At 44.1% G+C, this 27,056-nt stretch overlaps 2 protein-coding genes across 6 annotated transcripts in view; one reads left to right on the top strand and one right to left on the bottom strand.

Moving 5' to 3' along the window:
- The window catches only part of LOC126984642 (delta-1-pyrroline-5-carboxylate dehydrogenase, mitochondrial-like), a 145,125-nt gene that overhangs the window by 48,678 nt on the left and 69,391 nt on the right, over positions 1–27,056 (top strand). Inside the window, exon 12 of one of the 5 annotated variants that reach the window (XM_050838502.1) lies at positions 201–573. The exons of the other annotated variants lie outside the window; for them this stretch is intronic. Coding sequence (XP_050694459.1) covers positions 201–313 — 113 coding nt within the window. The 3' untranslated portion in view covers positions 314–573. Of the gene's footprint in view, positions 1–200; positions 574–27,056 lie in introns of those variants that run through there. 5 annotated transcript variants of the gene reach the window in all.
- Positions 14,188–26,958, bottom strand: LOC126984646 (cytochrome c oxidase assembly protein COX11, mitochondrial-like). The gene is made up of 4 exons (XM_050838510.1): positions 26,359–26,958; positions 23,790–23,945; positions 22,792–22,959; positions 14,188–21,807 (listed from the first exon to the last, which is right to left on the bottom strand). The coding sequence occupies exons 1-4, from the start codon at positions 26,749–26,751 to the stop codon at positions 21,664–21,666; spliced, it is 861 nt and encodes a 286-aa protein (XP_050694467.1). The 5' UTR covers positions 26,752–26,958; the 3' UTR covers positions 14,188–21,663.

Below are 27,056 nucleotides of genomic sequence, written 5' to 3'. Positions count from 1 at the left end.
CCTCCTCCTCATGTCTTCCTCCACACAGTGTCTCCAAGTCTTCCTCAGTCTCACAGCCGGTCTCCTCCCTCCTCCGTGCTCCCATTGCCACAAAAAATAAATAACATCAAATCCACTCTTCCAGGCACCAATGACAAGGCCTCTCTCCTCTGTGCTCCCATTGCCACAAAAAATAAATAACATCAAATCCACTCTTCCAGGCACCAATGACAAGGCCGGGGGGGTCCATTACGCCCTCAAGTGGACATCGCCGCAAGCTGTGAAGGAGACGATGGTGCCGCTGAAGGATGTCAAGTATCCCTACATGGGTTAAGGAGATGACGACGCCGGTGGTGATGACGACGCCGGTCCGGTGATTGACGCTGCCGGCGATGACGTAGTGGTGATGGTGGTGATGCCTGTCGTTGTTGTTGTTGTGTGTGTGTGTGATGGTGGTGGTGAGGGTGGTGACTGTGTGTGTGTGTGTGTGTGTGTGTGTGTGATGTAGGGCAGTGTTGTTTCCATTCCTGTATATTTTGTCTCTCTCTCTCTCTCTCTCTCTCTCTCTCTCTCTCTCTCTCTCTCTCTCTCTCTTCAATAGAACACCTTAATTTGAGTTACTTGCTTCAGGTGACGAGATAATTTTTAATCAGTCTTTGAGGGACATCTTTTCTCAAGCGTTGGTCATTTTATTTGCACTCCCGGAGAAATGTGTGTGTGTGTGTGTGTGTGTGCGCTTCTCCACGTGTACTGGGTTCCAAGATAATCACGTTCCCCCACACTCCTAGGTCGATATTATAAGACACTTTTGCTTCTCACATCAGCTATATCTAAAGGTCAAAGAGGGGGTCAGTCGGGTTCTAATGAGTGTTTTTTAGGTTCACGGTACAGAAGAAGAGTCAGACTAACACCAGGGCCATAAAACTACTCCTGGAAATGCCCAAAATTTCGACAAAAGCCTTGGCAAATATATGTTCTTGGGCGATGAAATGTTAAACTAAAACCAAGGCCATAAAACTACTCCTGGAAATGCCCAAAACTCCGACGAAAGCCTTGGCAAATATATGTTCTTGGGCAATGAAATGTCAAACTAACACCAAGGCCATAAAACTACTCCTGGAAATGCCCAAAACTCCAACGAAAGATATATGTTCTTGGGCAATGAAATGTCAAACTAACACCAAGGCCATAAAACTACTCCTGGAAATGCCCAAAACTCCAACGAAAGATATATGTTCTTGGGCAATGAAATGTCAAACTAACACCAAGGACATAAAACTACTCCTGGAAATGCCCAAAACTCCGACGAAAGATATATGTTCTTGGGCGATGAAATGTCAGACTAACACCAGGGCCATAAAACTACTCCTGGAAATGCCCAAAACTCCAACGAAAGATATATGTTCTTGGGTGATGAAATGTCAAACTAACACCAAGGCCATAAAACTACTCCTGGAAATGCCCAAAACTCCGACGAAAGCCTTGGCAAATATATGTTCTTGGGTGATGAAATGTCAAACTAACACCAAGGCCATAAAACTACTCCTGGAAATGCCCAAAACTCCAACGAAAGATTGAAAGCGATGAAATGTCAAACTAACACAAAATGTAAGCTAAACCTGGAACCTGAAAAAACAAAACAGAAAGCGTTGTCAAATATATGTTCTTGGGTGATGAAATGTCAGACTAACACCAGGGCCATAAAACTACTCCTGGAAATGCCCAAAACTCCAACGAAAGATATATGTTCTTGGGTGATGAAATGTCAAACTTACACCAAGGCCATAAAACTACTCCTGGAAATGCCCAAAACTCCAACGAAAGATATATGTTCTTGGGTGATGAAATGTCAAACTTACACCAAGGCCATAAAACTACTCCTGGAAATGCCCAAAACTCCGACGAAAGCCTTGGCAAATATATGTTCTTGGGCAATGAAATGTTTTATAATACGACCCCTCGTCTGTACCACCGTAAGAAAATGCAATATACACTTTAATTCATCGGACACTTTTACTTTCTGTTCTGGCCCACACGGTCGTCGCGAGTCACCCACACTCACTCGCTCCATAACCGTCACCACACAAGAGGAGCGGTGCCTGACTCGCCGTGTTGAGCCTGATATTCCCTGTTACCTCACTTGCCTTGACATCTGTTTTGTGAGGCAGTGTTTGTTCAGTTGGTCATTTGAGGCGTCTGATGAGGAAGGGGTGTAAGGGATGGAGCCATATTTTCCCGCCTTGCACTGGGAACATCTCACTACACATCCCAGGAAGAACAAGACACAAGTTGCATAGGAAAAGCGACCGTGGATTTGGTGTTCTGAGGGTCATTTTTCCCTCGCAACTTGTGTCTTGTTAGGGGCATTTTTTTCCTGCTTTGTACTGGGAAAGTCACGCTACACATCCCAGGAAGAACAAGACACAAGTTGCATGGGAAAATCGACCTTGGATTTGGTGTTCTGAGGGTCATTTTTCCCTTGCAACTTGTGTCTTGTTAGGGGCATTTTTTTCCTGCTTTGTACTGGGAAAGTCACGCTACACATCCCAGGAAGAACAAGACACAAGTTGCACGGGAGAAGCGACCTTGGATTTGGTGTTCCAAGGGTCACTTTTTCCCTTGCATTTTTGTCTTGTTTGTACTGGGAAAGTCAACCTTCATATCCCAGGAAGAACAAGACACAAGTTGCACGGGAGAAGCGACCTTGGATTTGGTGTTCCAAGGGTCACTTTTTCCCGTGCATTTTTGTCTAGTTTGTACTGGGAAAGTCAACCTACACATCCCAAGAAGAACAAGATTTAAGTTGTATAGGAAAATCGACCTTGTATTTGGTGTTCTGAGTCACTTTCTCCCTTGCATTTTTGTCTTGTTTGTACTGGGAAAGTCAGCCTACACATCCCAAGAAGAACAAGACTTAAGTTGCATAGGAAAAGCGACCTTGGATTTGATGTTCCGAGGGTCACTTTTCCCTTGCAACTTTTATCTTGTTCTTTCCCGGTGCCGTCGAAAACACGTCCTTTGTCCCTCACGCCCCTTCTCCTCCTGACACCTCATTTGCTGTACATCACTCACATACAGTCTCACTCACCAGTCCATGATGTTTACCTAGACTTGGTGCGCATTCAATCAGTCACTTGCAATGTTGTTTGACTCACCAAAGCATGTGCGGGATATTTTAAACGTGGTATTAGTGTTTGTTAACGATTCTATGGCTGGCTTGTCTTCCTACTTCCATTTTGGGGATGAATTTAGACAGAAAATCATCCTGTTAGTATTTATCAGCAATTCTGTGGCTAGTTTGAGTTTTTATTTCCATTTTTGGGACGGGTCGATAATGAGTGTCCAATTTTCACAAAGTTGACATATTACAAAATCAGTCAGAAAGTTTAGTTGCAGGAGTTAAGGTTTTATTTTATGGTTTTATTTGAGTAACTGTGAATGTGACCCTGTTGGCAGCATTTGGCACTGAAGTTGAAGTTGAAATGGAAAGAAAACTGCTTGAAATAAATAGATATAATATTAAGAAAGGCTGCCAGGGATGAGTTTAAGAGCTGTAGATGCCATGATAGTTTGTGTACAGTTTCAGGAGTTAGGTTTAGAAAGTTGAGAAAGAAACACACTTGAGAAAAGAGAGGGAGAGGGACTGTGAGAGGGGTGAGTGCAAGGGTTTTAAATGTCAAGATAGTGTCTTTAGCTGCAGGAGTTATGTTTTTATTTTATGGTTTTATTTGAGTCACTGTTAAGGGGGGATCCTCGATTCAGAAAAACTTTTTTATTATTGCCATTAGAAACTTCCCGTTTTCTAGTATTGAAGAGCATGAAAAGAAATGGGTTTGCCATAAGTTTCATAGATATCTGATTATTTTTTTTTTTTATAAATATTTTTGTTAAAATTTTTTGGGTTTTTTTAAGTTTTAATATCTCTCTTCTAAATACTTGCAGAACATTTTACTTGGCATTTTCTGAAAGTATGATGTATATGGAAACTTTTCATCTTATTTTATTTTCCGTAATTTGTTTATTTTCAAAAGTATGAATAAATAAGTAAAAATATCACATTTTTAAAGAAACTTTATTTTCAAACGCATGTACTTTATAGAAGATCAACAAAAAACTTCATTTTATAAGATTAAATTATTCTTTTATGTCCCACTAACTGAGAACTGAAAAGAAAATAAGAATTGATGTAAGTGGTGATGAGATATTTCCAATCAGATATCAGTAACTCACTAAAAAACAACATTTTGAGAAAATCGCGTTTAAAGATTTTACATGTAAATTTCACATAGAAATATTAATCCTACAGTTTTTTTGCACATATAACATTTTTTCCAGAATTTTATAAGGAACATAAAGCAGTCATTGTTTTGTTTGGAAACGAAAAAAATATATGGTAAATGTTGATGTCTTTGGTGGTCACTCTACGGTTCCTTAAAATTTTCCTCCACCATATCCCTCCACTTTTTCATCCTTGCTTATCTTAGATCTTTTCCTCCTTGGAAGGGATATTTCCATTGACTTTTGGAGTCTTTTCTTTTCTAGTTTGACCTCGGTTCCAGATTCTGATATCCCTCCAAAGATTTCATGGAGCAAGGAACTTTCAATGTATCCTTTGTTATGTTCCAAGACGGTCATGTGGAAAGCAAACATAGTTGTTTGAGCACCATGAAACTTGGTTTTCAAGCATCTTTTCCACAGTTTGCTATGGAAGGATTCATTTTTGTTTTGCGTTCTCCCTTTTAAACATCGTGAGAGAAGAGTAGGTTGTGTCAAGTCTATATATACACCAAGCACAAGTTTCAGTTCACTCTCTGAAAGGTCAAGTTTTATTTTCATATTTTTATGGGAGGGTGGTGGTCTCTTCTCAGCCAAGGCTTTCTTATAAAAACACCAAGAATCCACCTCTTCTGGACATCTGCTATGTTTTGGAATTTCATCTGTGCTTGTCAGATGGAAAACTGTGCGCCACTCACGCCGAGTCAGTCCCGCATGGCAGCAGCAGCCTCTCGCTCCACCCAAACTGTCATACTGCAGTATGTAATAAAAAACATACTTCAATGGTCTAAATAACGTATAAACAATAAATATATGACCACTCATATGGCAACAGTACGCACTCAGCTGCCTCGTGGGGGTGGGATTTAACAGCGCTGAGACCTTTAAAATTTAAAGTTCTCGTACGGCTGGCGCGGCACTGAACTCTCCGAGCCCGGGACTACTTGAAACCATGAAAACCTAACAATGACAAATTTGAGCCCAAACCATGATTTGAATCGAGGATACCCCCTTAACTTGGCCCTGTTGGCAGCATTTGGCACTGAAGTTGAAGTTGAGACGGAAAGAAAACTGCTTGAAATAAATAGATAAAATATGAAGAAAGACTGAACAAGGATGAGTTTAAGAGCTGTAGATGCCATGGTAGTTTGTGTACAGTTTCAGGAGTTAGGTTTATAAAGTTAAGAAAGAAACACGCTTGAACAGAAGAGGAGGAGAGACTGTGAGAGTGAAGATGTCATAGTTTCTTTATAGTTGCTGGAGTTTGGTTTTTATTTTAGTCACCGTGAACTTGTGTGGGAGAGACTCGTAGCCCGTCCAGCCCCATAAGGGAGAGTACGGATGTTAAATGAAAAGAAGAAGAAGAGGGAAACAACTTGACACTTTTGGGGACATGAATGACGGGAAAGTTGAGATGGAAAGAAACACGATTGAAATTGACATGACTTGACTGATGCAGAGTGGCTTGTGAACTGTCCGACACCACATACCCACCACCTCACACACACTCACTCACTCACTCACTCACCATAAACACCAGTGCCACCAGGAACACAAGAGGACACAGTAAAATATTGAGGAAAGGAAGGTGCTTGAGAGACGTAAAGAAATATAGCTTCCCGCAAAGAAATATAGAGATTTGGAACAGACTAAGTGAGGATGTAGTATCGGCGAAGAGTGTGCAAAGCTTTAAGGAAGAGTTGGACAAATACAGATACGGAGACGGGACCACACGAGCGTAAGCCCAGGCCCTGTAAAACTACAACTAGGTAAATACACTCACTCACTCACAATCGCACAGAAGGGTAGAATTGCATGGTGTCAGAACTGTATTGCAAAGACCTGTATAAGTTCAGTCTGTGTCCACTGAAAAGTTTGGCACTGTCTGATATTGCACAAGGAAAGACACCTGCTCAGAGGCTTGGCTTGCTCTCTGTCTATCTACGGGCCGCTTTTACAATCACTCTTTGTTATGATTGTTACCAACGGCGGTGATTGACGCTATAGTTTTCCACGTGAAACTGGCCTATGGGGTAGTGGCGGCTGGAGAGGAAGCGAGAGGTGTTGAGAGTGTGTGGCAAGGTGCGGGGCTAGGCTAATCCCACAGCCGCCACTACCCCATCGACCAGTTTTACATGGAAATATTAAAGCAGCGATAACAGCCATTGGTAACGATCAGAACAAACAAAACAACTGTGAAAGCGGCCCTGTGTCTCTCTATCTCTCTCTCCCCCCCTTGCAACATGTGCCTCCCTCTTTTGCCTTATCAAACACGTATGTCTGACAGTAACTCACTCACACCTGGTCCTGGCTTGCTGTGTTATGGACTCCCTCCCTCCGTGTTCCTTGCCTGTATCTGCACCTCACTTCCCCCACGCTTGCTGGAATCCTTTAATGGCTCACGTGGGGGCCGCTTTCACAGTTGTTTTGTTTGTTTTGATCGTTACCAATGGCTGTTATTGACGCTATAGTATTTCCACGTAAAACTGGCCGATGGGGTAGTGGCGGCTGCGGGGTTAGCCTAGCCTACCACCTTGCCACACACTCTCAACACCTCTCGCTTCCTCTGCAGCCGCCACTACCCCATAGGCCAGTTTCACATGGAAAACTATAGCGTCGATCACCGCCATTGGTAACAATCAAAACAAAGTGACTGTGAAAGCGACCCTAAGTCTCAGGCTCTCCAGAAGTGTTTGTCTAGTCAGAGTTGCTGCTCTAGAGGCAGTACAGCTGGTGTGGGAGTGTTGTGTCCATCCAGCGACCCTCCAGTACCTGCAGCTATAATAGTTTGAACCAGAGCCGTAGAATAGGAGAGTCTGGCCACCTTCATCACAGGCTCCGTGTTGTTGAGTACTCTGAGGTCATGGTGCTGTGGTGTCACTGCTCGGGGCACCAGCAGGGCAGAAAAGACTACACTCAGGGGCCTTGTGTGTTGCAGTGCTGTATAACCCAATAAAGTTAAGTGCAGAGTCTTGAAGGATGCTTGTGTTCCTCTCTTTATGGTTACTTATGCTTCTAGTGACACACACACACTCACACACACACATGCAGTGCCGGGGAATAGAGTGCATGGGTCTGGAGAGAAAACAAACATCAGCAGATGAAGTTAGAAAATTATTGGAAGAATTGGATGTGAGGAAATCAGCAGGACTGGATGGTATATCAAATTGGGTGGTAAAAGAGTGTAACCAGCAAATAGCTGAAAAGTTGAGCAACTTGATTAATGTCTCACTAGCACAAGGGAAGGTACCGAGAGACTGGAAGAGGGCTAACATCGTCCCAATACATAAAGGAGGAAGTAAGGAAGACCCGTTGAACTATAGGCAGTGTCATTAACAAGTGTAGTAGCAAAGATGTGTGAGAAAATTATAAAAAACAGATGGGTGGAGTATTTAGAAGAAAGCAGTATATTAACAAATAGCCAATTCGGATTCAGAGGAGGACGGTCTTGTGTAACTAATCTGATCAGCTTCTATTCAAGAGTAACTGATACAATACAGGAAAGAGACGGTTGGGCAGATTGTATGTATCTGGACTCAAAGAAGGCGTTTGATAAGGTACCACACAAGCGATTAATATATAAATTTAATCATGTTGGAGGTCTGGGTGGTTCAATACTGGATTGGGTTATGGACTCTTTGACGAAGAGAGAAATGAGAACAGTAATCAGGAATAATAAATCAAGCTGGATGGAAGTGACGAGTGGAGTCCCCCAAGGATCGGTGCTGGCTCCGATTATGTTTGTAATTTATATTAATGACATGACAGAAGGGGTGACAAGCTATATGAATATGTTTGCTGATGATGCTGAAATAATGGGGAGGGTGGCTGATGAAGAAGACTGTGTAGCCCTGAGCCAAGATCTTGATAGAATAAGCGAATGGTCATGCAAATGGGAAATGACATTCAATACAGAGAAGTGTAGCGTGATGGAGTTTGGTAAGAGCAGTAGACGAATATCAGGGAACTACTCTCTGAGTAATGAAAGAATCATGAAAAGAAAAGAAGAAAAAGATCTGGGAGTGATCATAACAGACAAGTTATCCTCTGGAAAACATATAGACCGGATAACTGGGGAAACATACAATCTTCTTAGAAACATAAAAGCAGCATTTACATATTTAGACAAAGAAATGGTGAAGAAACTAATAACATCGATGATACGTCCAAGACTGGAATATGCAGCATTAGTGTGGTCACCTAGATTGAAGAAAGAAATTAGAAAGTTGGAAAGAATACAAAGAGCAGCGACTAAATTACCGGAAACTCTGAGAGAACATACTTATGAAGAAAGACTGGAGAAATTGAGACTAACAACACTGGAGAGCAGAAGAGAGGGGACCTAATAGCATTGTACAGGATACAAGAGGGATTGGAGAAATTGGACAGGGAAGACCTAGTGGTACGTGACAGAAGTGTGACAAGAGGCAATGGTAAGAAATTGAAGAAGAGCGACTGTAGGAGAGACATCAAGAAATACAGTTTTCCATACAGAAGCATAACAACATGGAACGGACTTGACGTGTGTGCAAAAGCGATTCATGAATTTAAAGCCAAACTGGATGATAAGCATTATGGAGACGGGACAGAATGAGCCTAGTACAGATCTTTTCCTGTATTTCACAACTAGGTAAATACACACCAGGCAGCTTGGGTGGACATGAGCCTCCTGCCTTTGTGTGTCCTGCTGCTCTCAGAATAGGAACAGGGTAGCCAGGTCGTTGTTGTGAGCCGCAGACTTCAATCCCAGACACAGCCAAAACATTCCAGCGTGAAAAGACATTATCTGTTAGTGAGTGCGCTTTACCCATTACTACAGATAATTCCAGTAGGACTTCTTCAGAAATGGTTTTAATAATAATATCGTTGTTTGCGTGGCTATGACAATTTTGGGGCTTTGAGGAACGCAGAGAGTGAGGCAAAACTAACACCCGTGAGTCTGCTTCTGTACTAAAGGACGTCGAGAGGGGAGGAGAGGAGAGGAAAGAGGCAAAACTGACGGCCACAAGTCCGCTTCTGTACTAAAGTTCTGAGTAAGGTAATGCAGGAGTTTGGAGACAGCTCAACGCAATTAATCTGGTAGCAACAACGGGCCAGATTTGTGGCTTTACCATGCACCAGCAACGGGCCAAATTTGTGCCATGATATAAACCCCCAAAATAGATGATGCATAAACTGATCATGTTGAAACACCTGCTGACGGACTCCTTTAGGTTTATTGATCCGCTGTTCAAGATTTCCCAGAATTAAACAAAACACAGAACCCACAAACCTGGGCTTCCTAAGGACTCACTTTTTTTTCTTTCTTTTTACAGCAAGGGAGACAGCTCAACGCAATTAATCTGGTAGCAGCGACGGGCCAAATTTGTGGCTTTACCGTGCACCAGCGACGGGCCAAATTTGTGGCTTTACCGTGCACCAGCGACGGGCCAAATTTGTGGCTTTACCGTGCACCAGCGACGGGCCAAATTTTTGCCATGATACAAACCCCCAAAATAGATGATGCATAAACTCATCACAAATGCGCTGATATATATTATGAAATGGTTTGTGTGAGTGATATTTTTTTCTCATTATTCTCACTTAGAGGGAAGGGCCTTTAAGAAACATGATCCCCACGGCTCCTGGATTAAACAAAAAATCCCGCTAGGCGCCGCTCCAATAACAGTAATCAGACTTACGAGACTGAAGAAAGGTCAGTTTTTATATAAAGCCTGACTGACCTTTCTTCGGCCTCTTAGTCTGATTACTGTTATTGGAGCAGGATTTTTTGTTTAACCCGGCTGGGAAATCTTGTACAGCAGATCAATAACCTCAAAACTAAGGAGCCCATCAGCAAGTGTTTGAAGATGAGGAGATAAGTCTTAATTTGTTAGGTAATTTGCAGAGTTGTGTGGTTTGTTTAGTTCTGGGAAATCTTGTACAGCAGATCGATAAACCTAAAGGAGTCCGTCAGCAGGTGTTTGAACATGAGCAGATTAAGATTGGTTAAATAATTTGTGGGTTCTGTGTTTTGTTTAATTCTGGGAAGTTTTGTACAGCAGATTGATAAACTTAAAGGGACCCGTTAGCAAGTGTTTGAACATAACCATATTAAGATTGGTTAAATAAATTGTGGGTTCTGTGTTTTGTTTAATTCTGGGAAATCTTGTACAGCAGATTGATAAACTTAAAGGGACCTGTTAGCAAGTGTTTCAACATGAGCATATTAAGATTGGTTAAATAATTTGTGGGTTCTGTGTTTTGTTTAATTCTGGGAAGTTTTGTACAGCAGATTGATAAACTTAAAGGGACCCATTAGCAAGTGTTTGAACATGAGCAGATTAAGAGTGGTTAGGTAATTTGTGGGTTGTGTGTTTAGTTTAACTGGCAAGTCTTATACAGCAGATCAATAAACTCAAAACTATGGAGCCCGTCAGCAAGTGTTTGAACATGTTACTGCACTGATTGGCCAACAGACTCCAGCCATCACGCTCCGTTTTACAAGTAATATTTGTGTCCGCCAGTCGACGGTTTGTTACTTATTAATGATCCCTGGTGCTTGAGGTGTGCTTACAAACAACATTGCATTATTTAACTTCCCGGATTTCTATAAGTTTTGTGCCAGTATTATTCCTTTGATTATTATTGTTGCTTATTTCCTTGTATCATTATTACTATTGTTACTACAGTCATCCCTCAAATAGTACGTTTTCCAATAGTTCGGTTTCGGTTTTATACGGATTGTCAGAGAAGATCTTTTTAGGATTTTAAAATTTCCTGCTCGTCGGGAAATTCAAAAATCCTAGAAAAATCTTCTTTGAAAATCCACGTAAAACCGAAACCGAACTATTGGAAACCGTACTATTTGAGGGACAACTGAATTATTATTATTATTATAAGAGGCGGATCAGGCAGAGAGGGAGGAGTGCAGACACTATGCATCGCCTGTTCAGCCACCCACAAACACCTGAGACGCCGAGAGTGAAATTGAACGTGACAGCGATGAGAGAGAAGGAGAAAGAGGAAGAGAGTGTTTTGTGATCCTCGTGTTGTGGCTCCCTGACTGCACGCCCCAACCAGTCAGTCAAACAACCTAGTCCTCCTTGCCTTCGTTCCTTTTCCCTTGTAGCTATCTTGCCAAGTTTTGTTTTATTTAGGGTTTTTTTCTTCATTATATATATTTTTTGTCAATATTAGTCTCTCTATCTCTCTTCTGGTCTGACATCAATATTAGTTTTTTTGCTCCAATCAGTCAGTCAAACAACCTAGTCCTCCTTGCTTTCTGGTCTGACATCAATAGTAGTTTTTTGCTCCAATCAGTCAGTCAAACAACCTAGTCCTCCTTGCCTTCTGGTCTGACATCAGTATTGTATTTTTGCTGCAATCAGTCAGTCAAACAACCTCGTCCTCCTTGCCTTTTGGTCTGACATCAGTATTGTATTTTTGCTGCAATCAGTCAGTCAAACAACCTAGTCCTCCTTGCCTTCTGGTCTGACATCAGTATTGTATTTTTGCTGCAATCAGTCAGTCAAACAACCTCGTCCTCCTTGCCTTTTGGTCTGACATCAATAGTAGTTTTTTGCTCCAATCAGTCAGTCAAACAACCTCGTCCTCCTAGCCTTCTGGTCTGACATCAATAGTAGTTTTTTGCTCTAATCAGTCAATCAAACAACCTAGTCCTCCTTGCCTTTTGGTCTGACATCAATATTGTTCTTCATGTGGTGTTAAGTCTGTGTTTATCTTCGTCCCTTGCCACGAGTCCCTAGTCCTGCCAGTCAGGCCGCTGCGCCATTGTTGAGTCTTGCCCGCCCTTGTCTTCATTCTGGTACATTTCTTACCATATGTTTTATTGATGCTTTCCTCTATCTGTGTGGAGGCTGCTTGGTGGTCTAGGCGGACCAGACCCCAGTACCTTCATGTGACATTGAGAAGGGTATCCAGTCTTTAAGCCACAACCCTAAACAGCAACCCTTCAACGGGTAGCAGCTGATAGGACGAAGAGGAAGAGGTATCTCTCTCTTTGTGTGGGGACGGAAACTCTCCTGCTGTACCACATATTCTGAGGGTGTGATAATCAGCTGCCCTGTGTTGATTCTTAAGTACAGGTCGTCCTTGAGTTAAGACGTATGCGACTTAACAACCGGTCGCAGATTAAACCGTCTTCTGAAATCGACCTCTCATCTGGCCACTCATTCTCTTTTTCTCTATTGAAGCAGCATCCAGCAGCCTTTATTGTTGTTTTGTTGTTTTGTCTTTTTCCTTGAGCTGCTGCCTCCCTTACTGTAAAAACACAAACAAAACAAAAATTTCCCAGCAGAACAAAATGCCATTGTAACTCAAGGACTCCCTGTATTGTGGAGAGCAGCTTATGTTCTGTAAAACCAAGGTGGGTGACCAAAGAAATCCTTGCCTTTTTTGTCATGTGTGTGTGTGTGTGTGTGTGTGTGTTCCCTGGTAGCGTTGCCGTGTGTCATGTCCTTCAAAGACGTAGGAGTGTACCCAGGCCCTGACTTTGCGTTACTCTGTCTATAAGGTGTAATAAGGTTTTGTTTGCATCGTGGAAGAATGTGGAATGACAGGCAAGATAATGTTGCTCGATTTTCTGAGTGGCTTAGTTCTGCACATTCTATACAGGGCCGTGGAACAGGAGAGTGTGGCCGCCTAAATCACAGGTGCCGTGTTGTAACCAAAAGGCCCACACGAAATTCAAATTGATGCTGTGTTTTCTGACCATAGCTGTTGATACTCTCTCTCTCTCCATCTATGTCGAACTCTCTCTGTCTGTGTCTCTCTGTCTGTCTGTCTCTCTTTCATTCTGTCTTTGCCTAACACTCTCTCTCTCTCTCTCTCCATCTACGTCGAACTCTCTCTCTGTCTGTCTGTCTCTTTTTGTATTTGTCTAACTCTGTCTGTTTGTCTCTCTTTCATTCTGTCTTTGTCTAACTCTTTCTCTGTCTCTCTCTATCTTTGTCTAACTGTATTTCTCTCCACACCTACAACACACACACACACACACACACACACACACACACATGGAAAAAATATCTATTGTATCATCATCAATTTGAATTTTGCCCGGCTCTTTCAGTAACAACCTGTGATGAAGGCGGCCACACTCTGCTCGGTGGTTCTGACTCCATTGATAGTTGTTTGAGTTCAGTTTGATTTAGGAGCGTGTGGTTGGTGCTCGCGTCCAAGCTGACCGCCGGGCTTGGACGTGTTCAACAAAAGGGGTTTAGTCCCCCTCAGAAAAGTATCCATGTCAAGAGGTGATCCCTGGAAGAAATGGTTCAGAGTGTTATCTTACGTGGCAGATACAACGGTGAGGAGGATGGAGGAGGAAGAAGAGGAGGAGGAGGAGGAGGAGGATGTTTAGGGAAGGTATCAAGGTATATACAATGATGACGATGGTGAAGGAGGAGGATGTATAGGGAAGGTATCAAGGTATATACAATGATGACGATGGTAAAGGAGGAGGATGTATAGGGAAGGTATCAAGGTATATACAATGATGATGATGATGGTGGTTAATGAGGAGGCAGAGAAAGAGGAGCAGCTTACAACAGAGCCTCTGACAGAAGGGAGAGTACTGCTGCACGCTGTTTAGTCAGTCTGGCAAGGAGTTCCTGACTGCCTGAGGTTAGACAAATGTGCAAGGATGTAACATGAACCAGCGAGAAATTGTAACCTTTGTACAGGGGGTTGCCAAAAGAAAAAGCTGTTGTAGTGTAGTGTAGGCTTGTAGGTAGCACAGCACATCTGGCAACCAGAGGTGGGCAAGTGCAGTAGTGCGGTAGTACCACATCACAAAAAAAAGTACCCCACTACCGCAAACTTTCTGAAAATACCGCACTACCGCGGACCACACTAAAAAAGTCTGCGGTACTTAGAAAACTGTCAAAGATGACATTTGCAGTGTGGCATGCTCACAGAATTTTTTTTATTTATTTATTTATTTATTATTTTTTTTCAGTGAATTGGACTCAATCAGTCAATCGGTATCAGTCATCAGAATCAGTGATTAAATCATTCTGACTTTTCAGTTATTGTTCAAAACGAAATACTAAACAGACAGACTAAACTACTACACTGCGAGTTTTCTTTAACCCGCGCGGTGCCGGCCATTTCAACCCCGGACCCGTCAGATTTTTCATTGTACTATTTTAAGCATGTTTCCTTTGTTTGGATAGCCAGGATATGCACTGAGGCATTTTTTATTTTGACTACCGCAGTACCGCACACCGTGTACCACACTGGGAAAGAAAAAAATTGGACCGCACTACCGCAACCGCACTACTCCGGAAAAAGTACCGCACTACTGCAACCACACTTCTGATTTTTCAGTACCGTGCCCACCTCTGCTGGCAACACCCTGTACAATGAGCCGTCACGTTCCGGCACATTTGGCAACACTGTATAATGAGCCGTCACGTTTCAGGACATTTGGTAACACTGTATAATGAGGTGTCACGTTCTGGCACATTTGGCAACACTGTACAATGAGCCGTCACGTTTCTGCACATTTGGCAGCACTGTACAATGAGCCGTCACGTTTCTGCACATTTGGCAACACTGTACAATGAGCCGTCACGTTTCTGCACATTTGGCAGCACTGTACAATGAGCCGTCACGTTTCTGCACATTTGGCAGCACTGTACAATGAGCCGTCACGTTTCTGGACATTTGGCAACACTGTACAATGAACCGCCACATGTTTGAAGGGCAAGAAGATGTGTTGTCCGGCGCTGTGGTTGGTCAAGTAGCATAATAGTGGCAGCCGTGCTCATTAGGGACGCCAGGATGCTGTACTCTATTCGGCCCAAGGTGAGAACAAGTTAGAAGTCCCGCCCGTGGCCTGGATGTGTGGGACAGGCCGGTTGGGGAAGTGAGGGAGGTGCTGTACACTACCCTTAGTTAACCTGGGGATGAGCAGTGGGGTAGATAGTTGTTGGTTCTCTCTCTCTCTCTCTCTCTCTCTCTCTCTCTCTCTCTCTCTTTGTCTATACTCTTTCTCTCAGTCTGTCTGTCTCTCTCTCTCTCTCTGTATTTGTCTATCTATCTGTCTCTCTCTTTGTCTAGCTTTCTCTGTCTGTCTGTCTCTCTGCATTTGTCTCTGTCTGTCTCTCTTTCTGCATTTGTCTGTGTCTCTCTGTCTCTCTCTCTCTCCATCTGTCTGTCTCTCTCTCTGCGGGATTTGCTGTCAACCAATCACCAGCAAGGGAGTGGCAATGTCCTTCCTCCGTCACCAGTAGGGAGGAGCTTCTCACGTGGCTCGTTCTCACCTTAGGCTGAATAAACTCACAACTTGTCCTCAGCGTCGTGTATCAGCCACGCCGCCACGACTTGAACACCTAAACTCCATCTTTTGAGTTCTCGTTTGAAGCCTCGACCGTACTGCATAAATAACACTGTCAAGAGTTAAGATTTGCACTGCTGTGTCTTCTGTTGAGTTTCTGTGTAGCATATGTACATTATAGCAAGTAAGTGTAGTGTACTGTCAGACCTCTGTATGGTGAAGTGTCTTAGATTAGTAACTAGTGTAAGGGAATGGATGAATGTTACAATTTATACCAGTGATGAAGCCTTTGTGTAGCTGCTAAGAGATGGTTGGACTCTATACAGTAAAGTCTCACATTTGTCAACTCTTTTGTGCCAGAGAAGAATGTTACAATTATACCAGTGAGGAAGCCTTTGTGTAGCTGCTAAGAGATGCCCGGCAGGAGTTGATGGTTGGACTCTATACAGTAAAGTCTCACATCTGGCAGCTCGTTGGTGCCAGAGAAAAATGTTACATTATACCAGTGAGCCTTTGTGTAGCTGCTAAGAGATGCCCAGCGGGAGTTGATGGTTGGACTCTGTAATAATGAGCCCCTAACTGCACACACCTAGAAGAGAGTAACTAGTGGTTTATGTAGAGAACTTTTAATATAAGACAAAAGCAGAAACCAGCTAATCCTTTTTGGTCACGGAAACACTGTTGAGACGAGGTTTTGATGTGACTGAGTGTTGAAATGTTGGAAAACCTGGCTACTGGACAAGAGAAGATCTGGCACTCATGAGTTTTTTATTCAACTTGTATACTGGCAAAAAACAAAGTGCTAGACGAGATAATGTGTTGAGGATACCTTGCACACAACCTGATGACTGGGCAGTGTGGAGGAGGCAGAAGCAGCACAGCCACGGTCACACTGTCGGCAGCAAGAATTATTTCACACTAAGTTTAGGGAGAGTGACATAGGAGTGTTTGGGGCACAGGCCACTACTGGAAGACTCTCGGTGAGGTGCTCGAAAAAGTCCAGCCAGCCACAGTTATATATTATCACAGCTTGTATTATTTCAACTAGGAGGCTGTATTGTGTTTGGTGTCTGTAAAAGCCCTACCAGCCAGAGTATAGTCTCCTAGTTAATATAATACAAACAGATGATAGGACTTTCCCGGGCGCTACATTGATGACATGAGATGATAGGACTTTCCCGGGTGCTCCATTGATGACAGGATTAACAATACTTGCTTGATAACTCCTAAGAACTGAGACCTGGGTAGTGTGATGGAAGCTGTGGACTGATTGATGTTAACACTGTTGGCTAGGGAAGGGTAGGTGTGTCTCGGAGAATGGTAGGAGTATTAGTACCAGGAATAATAATACTTGCCTGATAACTTAAGAACTGGAACCTAGGTAGTGCATTAAGCTATAGATTGACTACTGTTACGCTGTTGGCTAGGGAAGGGTAGGTGTGTTAGTCGCAGAAATAATAATAGTTAGTTAACCCTTAAGAATTGAGACCTAGGTAGTGCAATAAGCTATGGATTGAGTACTGTTACACTGTTGGCTAAGGAAGAGTTGGTGTGTCTGAGCATAGTAGACATACACTAAAGTAAGACTAGGAAGGATGTCTCAGAAAATGGTGGTAGGTCGCTGTTTGGTTCCTGAATGAAAGGTGTGTGCGTGTGTGTGTGTGTAGGAGTGACTATAGTCTGTTCACTTAAGTCTGATCCAAGCTGACAACATAAACCTAAGCATGTTCGTAAGCACGGTGCAGATTATCAGAAAGTGCTCCGTGAGATAAACACAAACAGAGGCTAAAGAAAACTTGGAAGCCATTGCAGTAGCCAATCAGCACTCAGCTTGCAAACACACTTAGGTTTATGTTGTCAGCTTGGGTCGGACTTAAGTGAACAGACTATAGTGGCTGGAGGGAAGGAGAGAGAGTGACCCATGCTGGAGGTGAGTGAAGAGGCAGTGCAAGTGTTTTTTTTTTTTTTACAACAAAGGAAACAGCTCAAGGGCACACAAAAAAGGAAACAATAATAAAAAAAAGCCCGCTACTTGCTGCTCCTAAAGCGTAAAGCATAACAGGGAGGAGGAGTTGTCTGCCAGTCACGCACACCCTTCTGTTTATCACCCACAAGGAAACTGATTGGCTTGTAAACATGGAATACAGGTAGTCCTCGAGTTGCAACGTATGTGACTTACGATGAGGCCGTTAATATAGGTAAAGTTTGGCTGAGTCAACATTCATTACCCAGAAGGAAACTGATCTAGGTAGCAAAAATGATAATCTTAGCTTCATAATCAGGCTTCATTTCAATCACTTTATTTTTATATGTCCGCTCAGTTGACTAAAGATGTATTCTGCTGTGGGTGCCAATGTGAATGGGGTGTGCCGAGCAGCAAACATTCACTTTAGATAAACTTTGCTATTTCACCCGCAGTAACCTTCTGACTGGTGACGGAGAATTTAACCTACTGCTCATTGACACTATTGGCTCAGGGCTCCCTCCTGTAGGTGTGCTTGCTCTGCCTCCTCACCTCATCTCTTAGGACCCCTGACCATGCAGAAAAGGGCAGGAAGGAGCCTGTCGGTAGGTACTGGAAGGACAAGAGAGGTCAGAACAGACACACCACAAGACAGACATCAGCCATGACCTAACATAGTGGCAGGGAGTAGGTGACCTTTTTCCAATTTTTACACACTAGTCTTTGGTTCAGGGTAGTGAGAGGCACCCAGGCAGAGTGATGTGAGGTTCCCAGGCCGCCACTAGCTGTGTTGCTCAGTGCTGTGTGGGATGAGTGACCTCCAACAGTCATAGTTTTGGACAAAGGTATAGATCCACTTCTGTTCTTCTCATTTACTGTCCTTATTTTTCCTTATGGAGTTGGCGGGGCTATGAGTCTCTCCCATTCTTGATGATGGTAGACTCCCTGGTGTTCCTCCTTCTAATGCCTTCCTCCACACACTGTCTCCAGGTCTTCTTTGGTCCTCCAGCTGGTCTCCTCCCTTCTACTTCCTCCACTGTACTCTAAACTTATGACTCAGTTCCTTGCAGCAAAGATCACTTCTTCCTACTCTTTGGAGGGGCTACTGAGCTGACTAGTGCAATACTACACTAAGTTGACCACAAGTGATGCGACTTTCTGCACCACGGAGACTCAAAACAAAGAATGAGACAAGTGAACAGGTCTTCCTTTGTCCCAATCTTTATCTTCGTCTTGTCCGTAAATCCACGTGTCCTACCTCTGCCACTCACGCCCTCACAGAGACGAATTCTAGAGTTCACTGAGTCAATATTTCTGTTTGCAATCGTTCATAGTTTTGACCCTGCATGATGAGACCTGACTGCCCCCCAGTGACTGACCTCCCCCACCAGCCAACGCTTGACACAGAGTGATAAAAAGTCCTGTCTGTCTTCCATTACCAAACTGTGTGAATAGAATTACCGCAACACAAACGATAGCGATGAGTGAGGATTAATAGTGGTCTTAAGCACATGGTCTTATAAATAAAGCATATACATATATAAATAAATATATACCCTTGGAGATACCCCCCACCCCCCTCTCCCTCCTTGCTCCCCCTCCATAGCCTGTATATTTTGTGTAAGGTTAGAGTAATGACGGTGTTGTTTTGTTGTTGTGCCGCGGAGGCGAGGGAGTGTTGCATGACGCACCAACACACCCGCTCCCCCGACCCTGTGTGAGGGAAGTAAACGGTTCAAAATGCTTCGCTGTGTTCTTTGTTCCCTTCACCGGTGCTGGGCGGGAGGGAGAGGCTCTTCTTTATTCTTCTTTGTTCAACACCTTTATTTCCCCTTGTGAGGCTGAACAGGCCACGAGTCTCCCACTCTTGGCGACGGTAGACTCTCCTCCCTGGTGTTCATCCTCCTGTCCTTTGTGTTATGGGGCTGGCAGGGTTGTGAGTCTCCCCCACTCTTGGCAATGGTAGACTCTCCTCCCTGGTGTTCATCCTCCTGTCCTTTGTGTTATGGGGCTGGCAGGGTTGTGAGTCTCCCCCACTCTTGGCAATGGTAGACTCTCCTCCCTGGTGTTCATCCTCCTGTCCTTTGTGTTATAAGGCTGGCAGGGTTGTGAGTCTCCCCCACTCTTGGCAATGGTAGACTCTCCTCCCTGGTGTTCATCATTCTCATGTCTTCCTGCACACACTGTCTCCAGGTCTCCAGTCTTCCAGCTGGTCTCCTTCCTTCCGCCTCCACCTCCGCAGCTCTTCCGAGTACATGGCTGTCAGTATTTTTCCTTACAGGGTTGGACAGGTCAATGGAGAGAGAGAGAGAGAGAGAGAGAGAGAGAGAGAGAGAGCTGGTAGGTAAAGGCTGGAGGAAGAGGAGAATGGATTGTAGAAAGATGTGAGAGAAGGTAAGAAAGGCTGGAGGAAGATGGATTGCTGAAAGATGTGGCACAGAAGATTAACAAGGGTGGTGGAAGAGAGAATGGATTACTAAAAGATGTGGGAAAGAAGATTAAAAAGGGCTGGTGGAAGAGAATGGATTGCTGAAAGTAGATGTGGAATGAAAGCTAAACAAGGCTGGTGGAGGAAGAGAATGGATTGGTAGATGATGTGTGATAAAAGATGGTGTGTAAAAATAGTTTCATTTGTCCATTTGTGTCGTGTGTTCTTTGTTCTCTTGGCCGGGCAGAGCGGGAGACTGAGTGAGTGAGAGACAGGCACATGGCTCCCTGCCCTCCCCTTTAGTTAAAATAACAATAAAAAAACATCATAAAACAGATGACTGAAAAGAAGAAATATGGCACAGTGATGCCTGAGGCCACCTTGTGAAGGCCGGGGAGCACTTGACTACCCCACACTGTGCATACCGGCAGCCTTGAGGTGCAGCAAGTCCCCAACAATACAATGCTTTGCTCCACGCAGCGCGGCAACCCTCGGACACACAACACTCGGCTCACTGGTAAGGATACCAAGACTGCACAAAGCTTTTATGCCTCACAAGGAGGTAGAGCCAGCAGCACACTTGTAATGCTACTATTGCCATGTGGCTGATGTGAGGCCAAGGACAAAAGTGTTTACACTTGGCTGTGTCCTCTCCTCCCATAGTCTGTGTGGAGGAAGAACAGAGAATGGTTTGAACAAATGTGTATTTTACAATCATAAAATGTTCACTTTGTACATGGAACACACTGTCCTGGTCTGCCTCAACACATGGTTTTGTGCGCCAAGACCTGAACGCATCCTTCATAACTTTACACTTCAACAACTTTACCAGTTTAGTCATTTACTTTTTTAAAGTGTGTACAACTCACACCTTTGTTTTAAATAAAGCTTGACCTGATACAACCATCTTTACAATGTTAAAATAATTTAAGTTATTAATGTTCACATATTTACAAAAGGCAGGAAGGTGCCACTACCCGGCATCCCTGAGGAGGTCTGTAGAAGGTGGTTTGGGTCACCTCTGAGGCCCTGTCCACACTTATCTGGCACTGCCTGATGGGCAAACACTGTGGCCACACACCATAAACACCATGCTAATACACACATTTGGATGGTGGGCAGTGCGGCGGGCACGAGTGGAGATGATGCCATAGGTGGAGAAACCACAGGCACACTACCAAAATGCCCTCGCTTGCCTGGTGAGCCTGGCCTGTGTCCAGGGCAAAGTTTGTGTTGTACACTCAAGCACCAGAATCTTAAACCTACCCGAGTCGGGGACTAGAGATTTGCAGACCCATCTTGTGGACGGCAGCACACTGACACAGTCCCCAAGCCACACACACAAACACACAGACACACAGGTTTTGAACCAATGGAAGCTTGCCTTTTATTTTTCATGTATTTTATCTCGCTGTTTAATGCAAGGCAATCATATATTGACTGTGTGAGTAGCAATATGCATTTGTTTATAGACCCAGGGGAGGGGAGCCAGGTGGGCCAGAGGCTGGTGTCTGAGTGTACAACACACTGGGACTGCCCAGAGATGTAGAGGTGGCTAAACAACACTGGTCAAGGGAAGCAACCCTTCAATTAACTCTCAGCCTCATGAATGGGCCTGTCCACCCTTACTGAGCACACGTGAAGCCCAACAATGAAAACCTTTTCCTTACATTGACGGGCAAACCAGCGGCTGCCTTCCTCCCGACTCATACTCTTCCCTCCCTGATTTCCTTCAGTCTTCTATCTTGCAAACTGTGGGATGGGCAGCTGGAGTCCCTCACGAGCCTCGAAGAAGGTGTACGAGAGCGTCAGGATGTCCACGTTCTCCATCTTGGGGTCCTCGGCAAACTCTGGGTCAATGTAGAAGAAGACAGGCATGTGGACCTGTCGGGGCAGGGGGAGGTGAGGGAAGGCAGGGGAGTAAACACCACACACACACACACACACACACACACACACACACACACACACACACACACACACACACACACACAGGGGGAGGTGAGGGAAGGCAGGGGAGTAAACACCACCACACACACACACACAGGGGGAGGTGAGGGAAGGCAGGGGAGTAAACACCACCACACACACACACACAGGGGGAGGTGAGGGAAGGCAGGGGAGTAAACACCACCACACAAACATACAAGATAATAATAATAATAATAACAATAATAATAATAATAATAATAATAATAATAATAATAATAATAATAATAATAATAATAATAATAATAGTATGGTACAGGGGAGGAACTTGAGGACATGAAAGGAAGGTGAAAAAGATGAGATGCTTCTAAAATATCAAGTAATGTCAGGACAGTTTGTTCAACACATGCACTGAATAGTGAAACAGCCTCCACAGAGCTTGTTCAATCTGAAGACTTAAAAATGAGTTTAAATCAAAGCTTGACTGATCAAGAGTCAGTTCAGTAAAGGTAATTTCCTATATATCACAATTAGGTAAGTACACACACACACACACACACACACACACACACACACACACACACACACACACACACACACACGGCCCGGTAGCTCAGTGGATAGAGCGTCTGCCTCACAACCAGAATGATCGGGGTTCGATTCCCCAGCCAGGTGAAGAAGTTGGGTTTATCTTCTTTCACGTGTAGCCCTGTTCACCTAGCAGTGAGTAGGGATGCGACGTCAGGCAAGGAGTTGTGACCTCGTTGTCGCGGTGTGTTGTGTGTGAGTGGTCTCAGTCCAACCCAAAGATCGGTACTATGAGCTCTGTGCTCTTCTGTAGGGGAACGACTGTCTGTCTCGAGAGACCTGCAGCAGACCAAGAGGTGAATTACACACACACACACAAACACGCATACACACACACACACACACACACACCTCTTCATGGGGGTTGAGCAACTGTTCCTCAAAGCAGAAACACTGGATCTTGTTGAAGTACTGGCCGGCGTCGAATGGCACAACATTGTACGTGGACACCCCAATGACAGGTTTGTCAGTGGGGTTGCGGGCAGTGTAGAAGGCCAGGGCAGTCTCTCCAGGGTGGACCTGAGGGGGGAAAAGATGGCTTGACAAGAAAGGTGATGAGGTGCAGGAGTGCAGAAGTATTTACCTCGTTGCAGTATAATGGATCTGAGCCAAACTCATCTAAAGCGGCCATTACAGTGGACAAACTTTCCGTGGATCTTCAGTTAAAACACAATTTCCGCTGGCGTGGTTCTCATTTGTTTCTTGTTATTGCTGCTGCTGATGATGATGATTAATACATCGTCCTTCGGTGAAATCTACCGTAGCTTTGGAAGATCATGGACACGTCAGAAAACCATTGAAATATAAAAACCACGTCAGCGGAAATCGTGGTTTGACTGAAGATACACGGAAAACTTGCCCAGTGTAATAGCCCCTTTATCCTTCCTCCACATCTGCTTTAATCCAACTCTTCAACTTGACTGTTCTTAGCTCAAGTTATCTTTGCATCCACACTAGTCCAGGCATCAGTGGTTCTTCTTTTCGTATCTACTCATTTTCCCTTATGGGCTTGGCTGGGCTGTCTCCCATTCTTAACAATCAATTAAGTCCTCTTCATTCCCCACTAAGTCCTCTTAATTCCCCACTAAGTCCTCTTAATTGCCCACTAAGTCCTCTTAATTGCCCACTAAGTCCTCTTAATTGCCCACTAAGTCCTCTTAATTCCCCACTATCTATTCATAGATAAGCATTCGTAGATAATCATATGCTCTCTCCTTTCTGATGTTCATCCTTTTCATATCACAAATATCAACCTCAGCCACAACTTTCTCAGCCACAACCATAAATAATTCTACTGAGGAAGGCAAACTTTTCACTCCTATTCCACAACTTGTTTCCCAGCACCACACCTTAATCACGTTCTGCTGCGGCCTGAAGTTCCAGGTCATGGAGGCGGCGGTGTCGGCATTGAAGTGCACCCTAATGATCCTCTCCCGCACGGCCTCCATGCTGCCCACACGCTCGGCATCGTGGCCCTCCTGGGTGGTGCCGCCGTAGCTGTATGCCTGGGAGGAAGAGTGAGATGCAGGGGAGCCAGACACTGGATAGGAGAGTATTGTTTCTTACTATTGTTCATCTTATTTGTTGATTTTACGTTTTGATTTTTTTTTGTTGTTGTTTTTGTTTTTGTTGAAATTCTCGTTCTCTTGTCACTTTCATTTTCCCTTTCTCAGCGTCTCAGGTGTTAGGGGGCGGCTGAACAGGCGGCTTATGGTGTCCACACTCCTCCCTCTCTGCCTAATTCACCTTATATTAATAAGAAGTTTGGGACTGTTGGGCCAGATCATTGTCGATAGTGATCCTGTTGGTCCGTTACAGCTTTAGGTTGTAAGATGTTGTAAGGCCCTGGCTTTCCACCCAGGCTATGCAGTCACTTCCCAGACACAAGGTGAATATTCCCCAGGTGTATAAACAGTGAGGTAACTTAATGAAACCCTGACTAACACTACCAAAGAGATGACAGTCTAACACACAAACATTATATTTGCAGAAAAGTGCTTGACATGTTCAGTTCCCAGGAAGCTTTAGGCCATGAGAGGCTTGGGCTGAAGGGTGGAATCTCCTGAGTGAGGCTAAGGATGAACCCCCCATCGGGCTAATCTGAATCTTAACTTGGTCTCAATGGCAGCTGCTCTTCTGTACACCATGATTCATGCTCCATGTGATTTCTATGATCTAAAATTACATGTTTGTCTATATATTAAATATTTTTTGATGCTACATAATAAATAGTCCACTGATGTTTGAAATAGCTAATGAACTGCTCCTATGAGTGCAGTGACAGTGGCTGTGTGCTGTGACCACTCTGGTATGTCTGGCCGGAAACAGGTCACTCCGGCCCCTAGTAACTCCGGCCCTGGTCACTCCGGCCCTGGTGATTCCGGCCTCCCAACCTGGCAATGCAACCCCACTACCAGTTTGAAATGAAATGTGTGTTGGTAAAATATTTGACAAGGTAAAAGAAAACGTCAAATAGGTGATATATATATATATATATATATATATATATATATATATATATATATATATATATATATATATATATATATATATATATATATATATATATATATATATTCTATGGTGTTAATGTTAATAAAAGTTAAGAAAACGTAAGCATCAATGGTAAACAGAGCAATATTTCTGCAGCTTGTTTACCATGTTTCTCACATTATTTATATTATTGTATACTATTATATAGCCATCACAACAGCTGCCTAATTTAATTACTTATCCTTAGCAATCAAAAAAGCGCAAAAATTGGCCATGAATAAGAATAAATAAGGGTTTTCTAGTACATTTTACACCGTGAGAGCAGGGTGAGAGTGAACCATATGACATGCCGCAGTCATGACGTCATCGATGACGTTTCAGTGAACTACCTTATATTATATAATCCTTGGCCACACTGCTCACCACACACCACACCTCCACGACCACCACTCCGTCGCATGTAGTACTGCTCACCACACATGTCACCTCCACCACCACCAGATGTGACATTTAAAATAATAACTAAATAAAGTTTCGGTCGTTAAAGGAGTAGGTACCTGTGCTATTGTTTATCCTGGCAATTGCAGCAGTACCACTGCAGGTCAGTTAGTTCACCGCGGTTCAGCCGTCGATAATCTTTTATGTTTATGCCTGAGTGAGAAGTACGGTGCTGCCACTGGTTACATCCATCACACTGTAACGCGTGCTGACGAGGTCGAACCTCAGCAGCACAAAAAACGCAGGGAAACTCAGGCATGTCGTATTGTAAATCAAAGAAGTGGTGGGTGTCCTCAAATTGCAGAGACTTTTATACACTGTATTGCCTCGAAATACAAATTGAATCAAAATGCTTCGTGTAACAAAATATTTTGATTGTGATCTTAAAAAGTAACTGTGAATCACCGAAGCTCTACTCATACGATCTCATCAATTCTTTCGAATCAAAATGCTTCGTATATCACACACACACACTCAAAAAAAATGATTGTGAATATTAAACAATAACTGTGACTCACCAAAGCTCTAGCTACTCATACGATCTCATTTTGAGCGCGGGCATAGTTTCGGCACCAAACTCACTGATTTTAAATATTGGTTCGACCACCTTAAGTTCAACTCTTGATTCAATAAGAAGTGATGGATAAACAATTTGCCTTAGATTAAAACACCAAGGGTTCGTTCGTATTATGGTATCCGTTTTCAAGGCCGGAGTGACCAAGGTGGGGACCGGAGTGACCAAGGTTCGAGGCCGGAGTGACCAGGGCCGGAGTTACTAGGGGCCGGGGTGACTGGAAGGTGTCTGGCCCTGCCTAGATGAAGAGAGAATGGAGAAGAAATGGAGGAAAAGACCTAGGCAGTAAAGGGCTACACCAAGGAGTGCTGCTACATAGGGGAAACTCCTGACACTGAACTGAAGTGACCCACCTGGCAGAATATCCTGTACAGCGGCACCGCGGCATAGCTCAGGCCCAGCGCCAGGACCCCTGCAGCTGCTATGTAGTACAGGGTGGACCTCTGGCTCCTGCCCGTGGCCCCCTCCCCCCCCTCCACCTGTCTGCCCATCAACAGACGCCCGCAGGTAAAGTGACGAGGACATAGCACTGTGGTTGTCAACTTGTGGCCATGTAACACTGTCCTGCCGCACTGCCCTGATGCCTGAGCCTTTGTATAACTCCACTGACAGACTTTCAGTGCCGACATGTACCTCTCGCCCCACATATGGTTAGTGTTGAGACTCGCTCTGTGCTGTGAGAGGCGCCACAGTGTCCTGCCCCGCGCACTGTGGCAGAGGAATTGTGTTGTGCCCAGGAGGTTCATCTTGTCTCTCCCTGGTCACTCGCCCTCCACCCTCTTCTGTAGGCCTCTTGACCCCTTGTATCGCTTCTCAGGTCGTTACTCCTTGGCCTTCCTTCCCTTGTAGTCCTTAGTTGGTCTTCTCTCTACGTCTCCAGCTTTGATTTTGTTGTGTTCCGTCCTCCGGTAGTCTCCGCCGCCCGCCGCCCGTCACGTTACATCACTTGTTTACATCACTCTTGGTCCTGGTCTTGGCGCCGCAGCAAGGGGACCACCTCCTCCTTATTCTGATTTTACTTAGTTTTCTTACTAGTTGTTGTGTCTAGAGG

This window comes from Eriocheir sinensis, chromosome 57 (genome assembly GCF_024679095.1).
Source record: "Eriocheir sinensis breed Jianghai 21 chromosome 57, ASM2467909v1, whole genome shotgun sequence".
Taxonomy (NCBI): domain Eukaryota; kingdom Metazoa; phylum Arthropoda; class Malacostraca; order Decapoda; family Varunidae; genus Eriocheir; species Eriocheir sinensis.
The sequence above is the reverse complement of the archived record's forward strand: the minus strand, read 5'-3'. Positions and strand labels throughout refer to the sequence as shown.

What these genes read in the sequence shown, in the direction of transcription:
- LOC126984646 (XM_050838510.1), bottom strand. Translation starts at nt 26,751, where the DNA reads ATGAACCTCCTGGGCACAACACAATTCCTCTGCCACAGTGCGCGGGGC. An exon ending in TGTACAGGATATTCTGCCAG is followed by an intron (nt 23,946 to 26,358) that starts GTGGGTCACTTC and finishes TCTTCCTCCCAG; the next exon opens with GCATACAGCTACGGCGGCAC. An exon ending in TGCTCAACCCCCATGAAGAG is followed by an intron (nt 21,808 to 22,791) that starts GTGTGTGTGTGT and finishes CTGCCCCGACAG; the next exon opens with GTCCACATGCCTGTCTTCTT.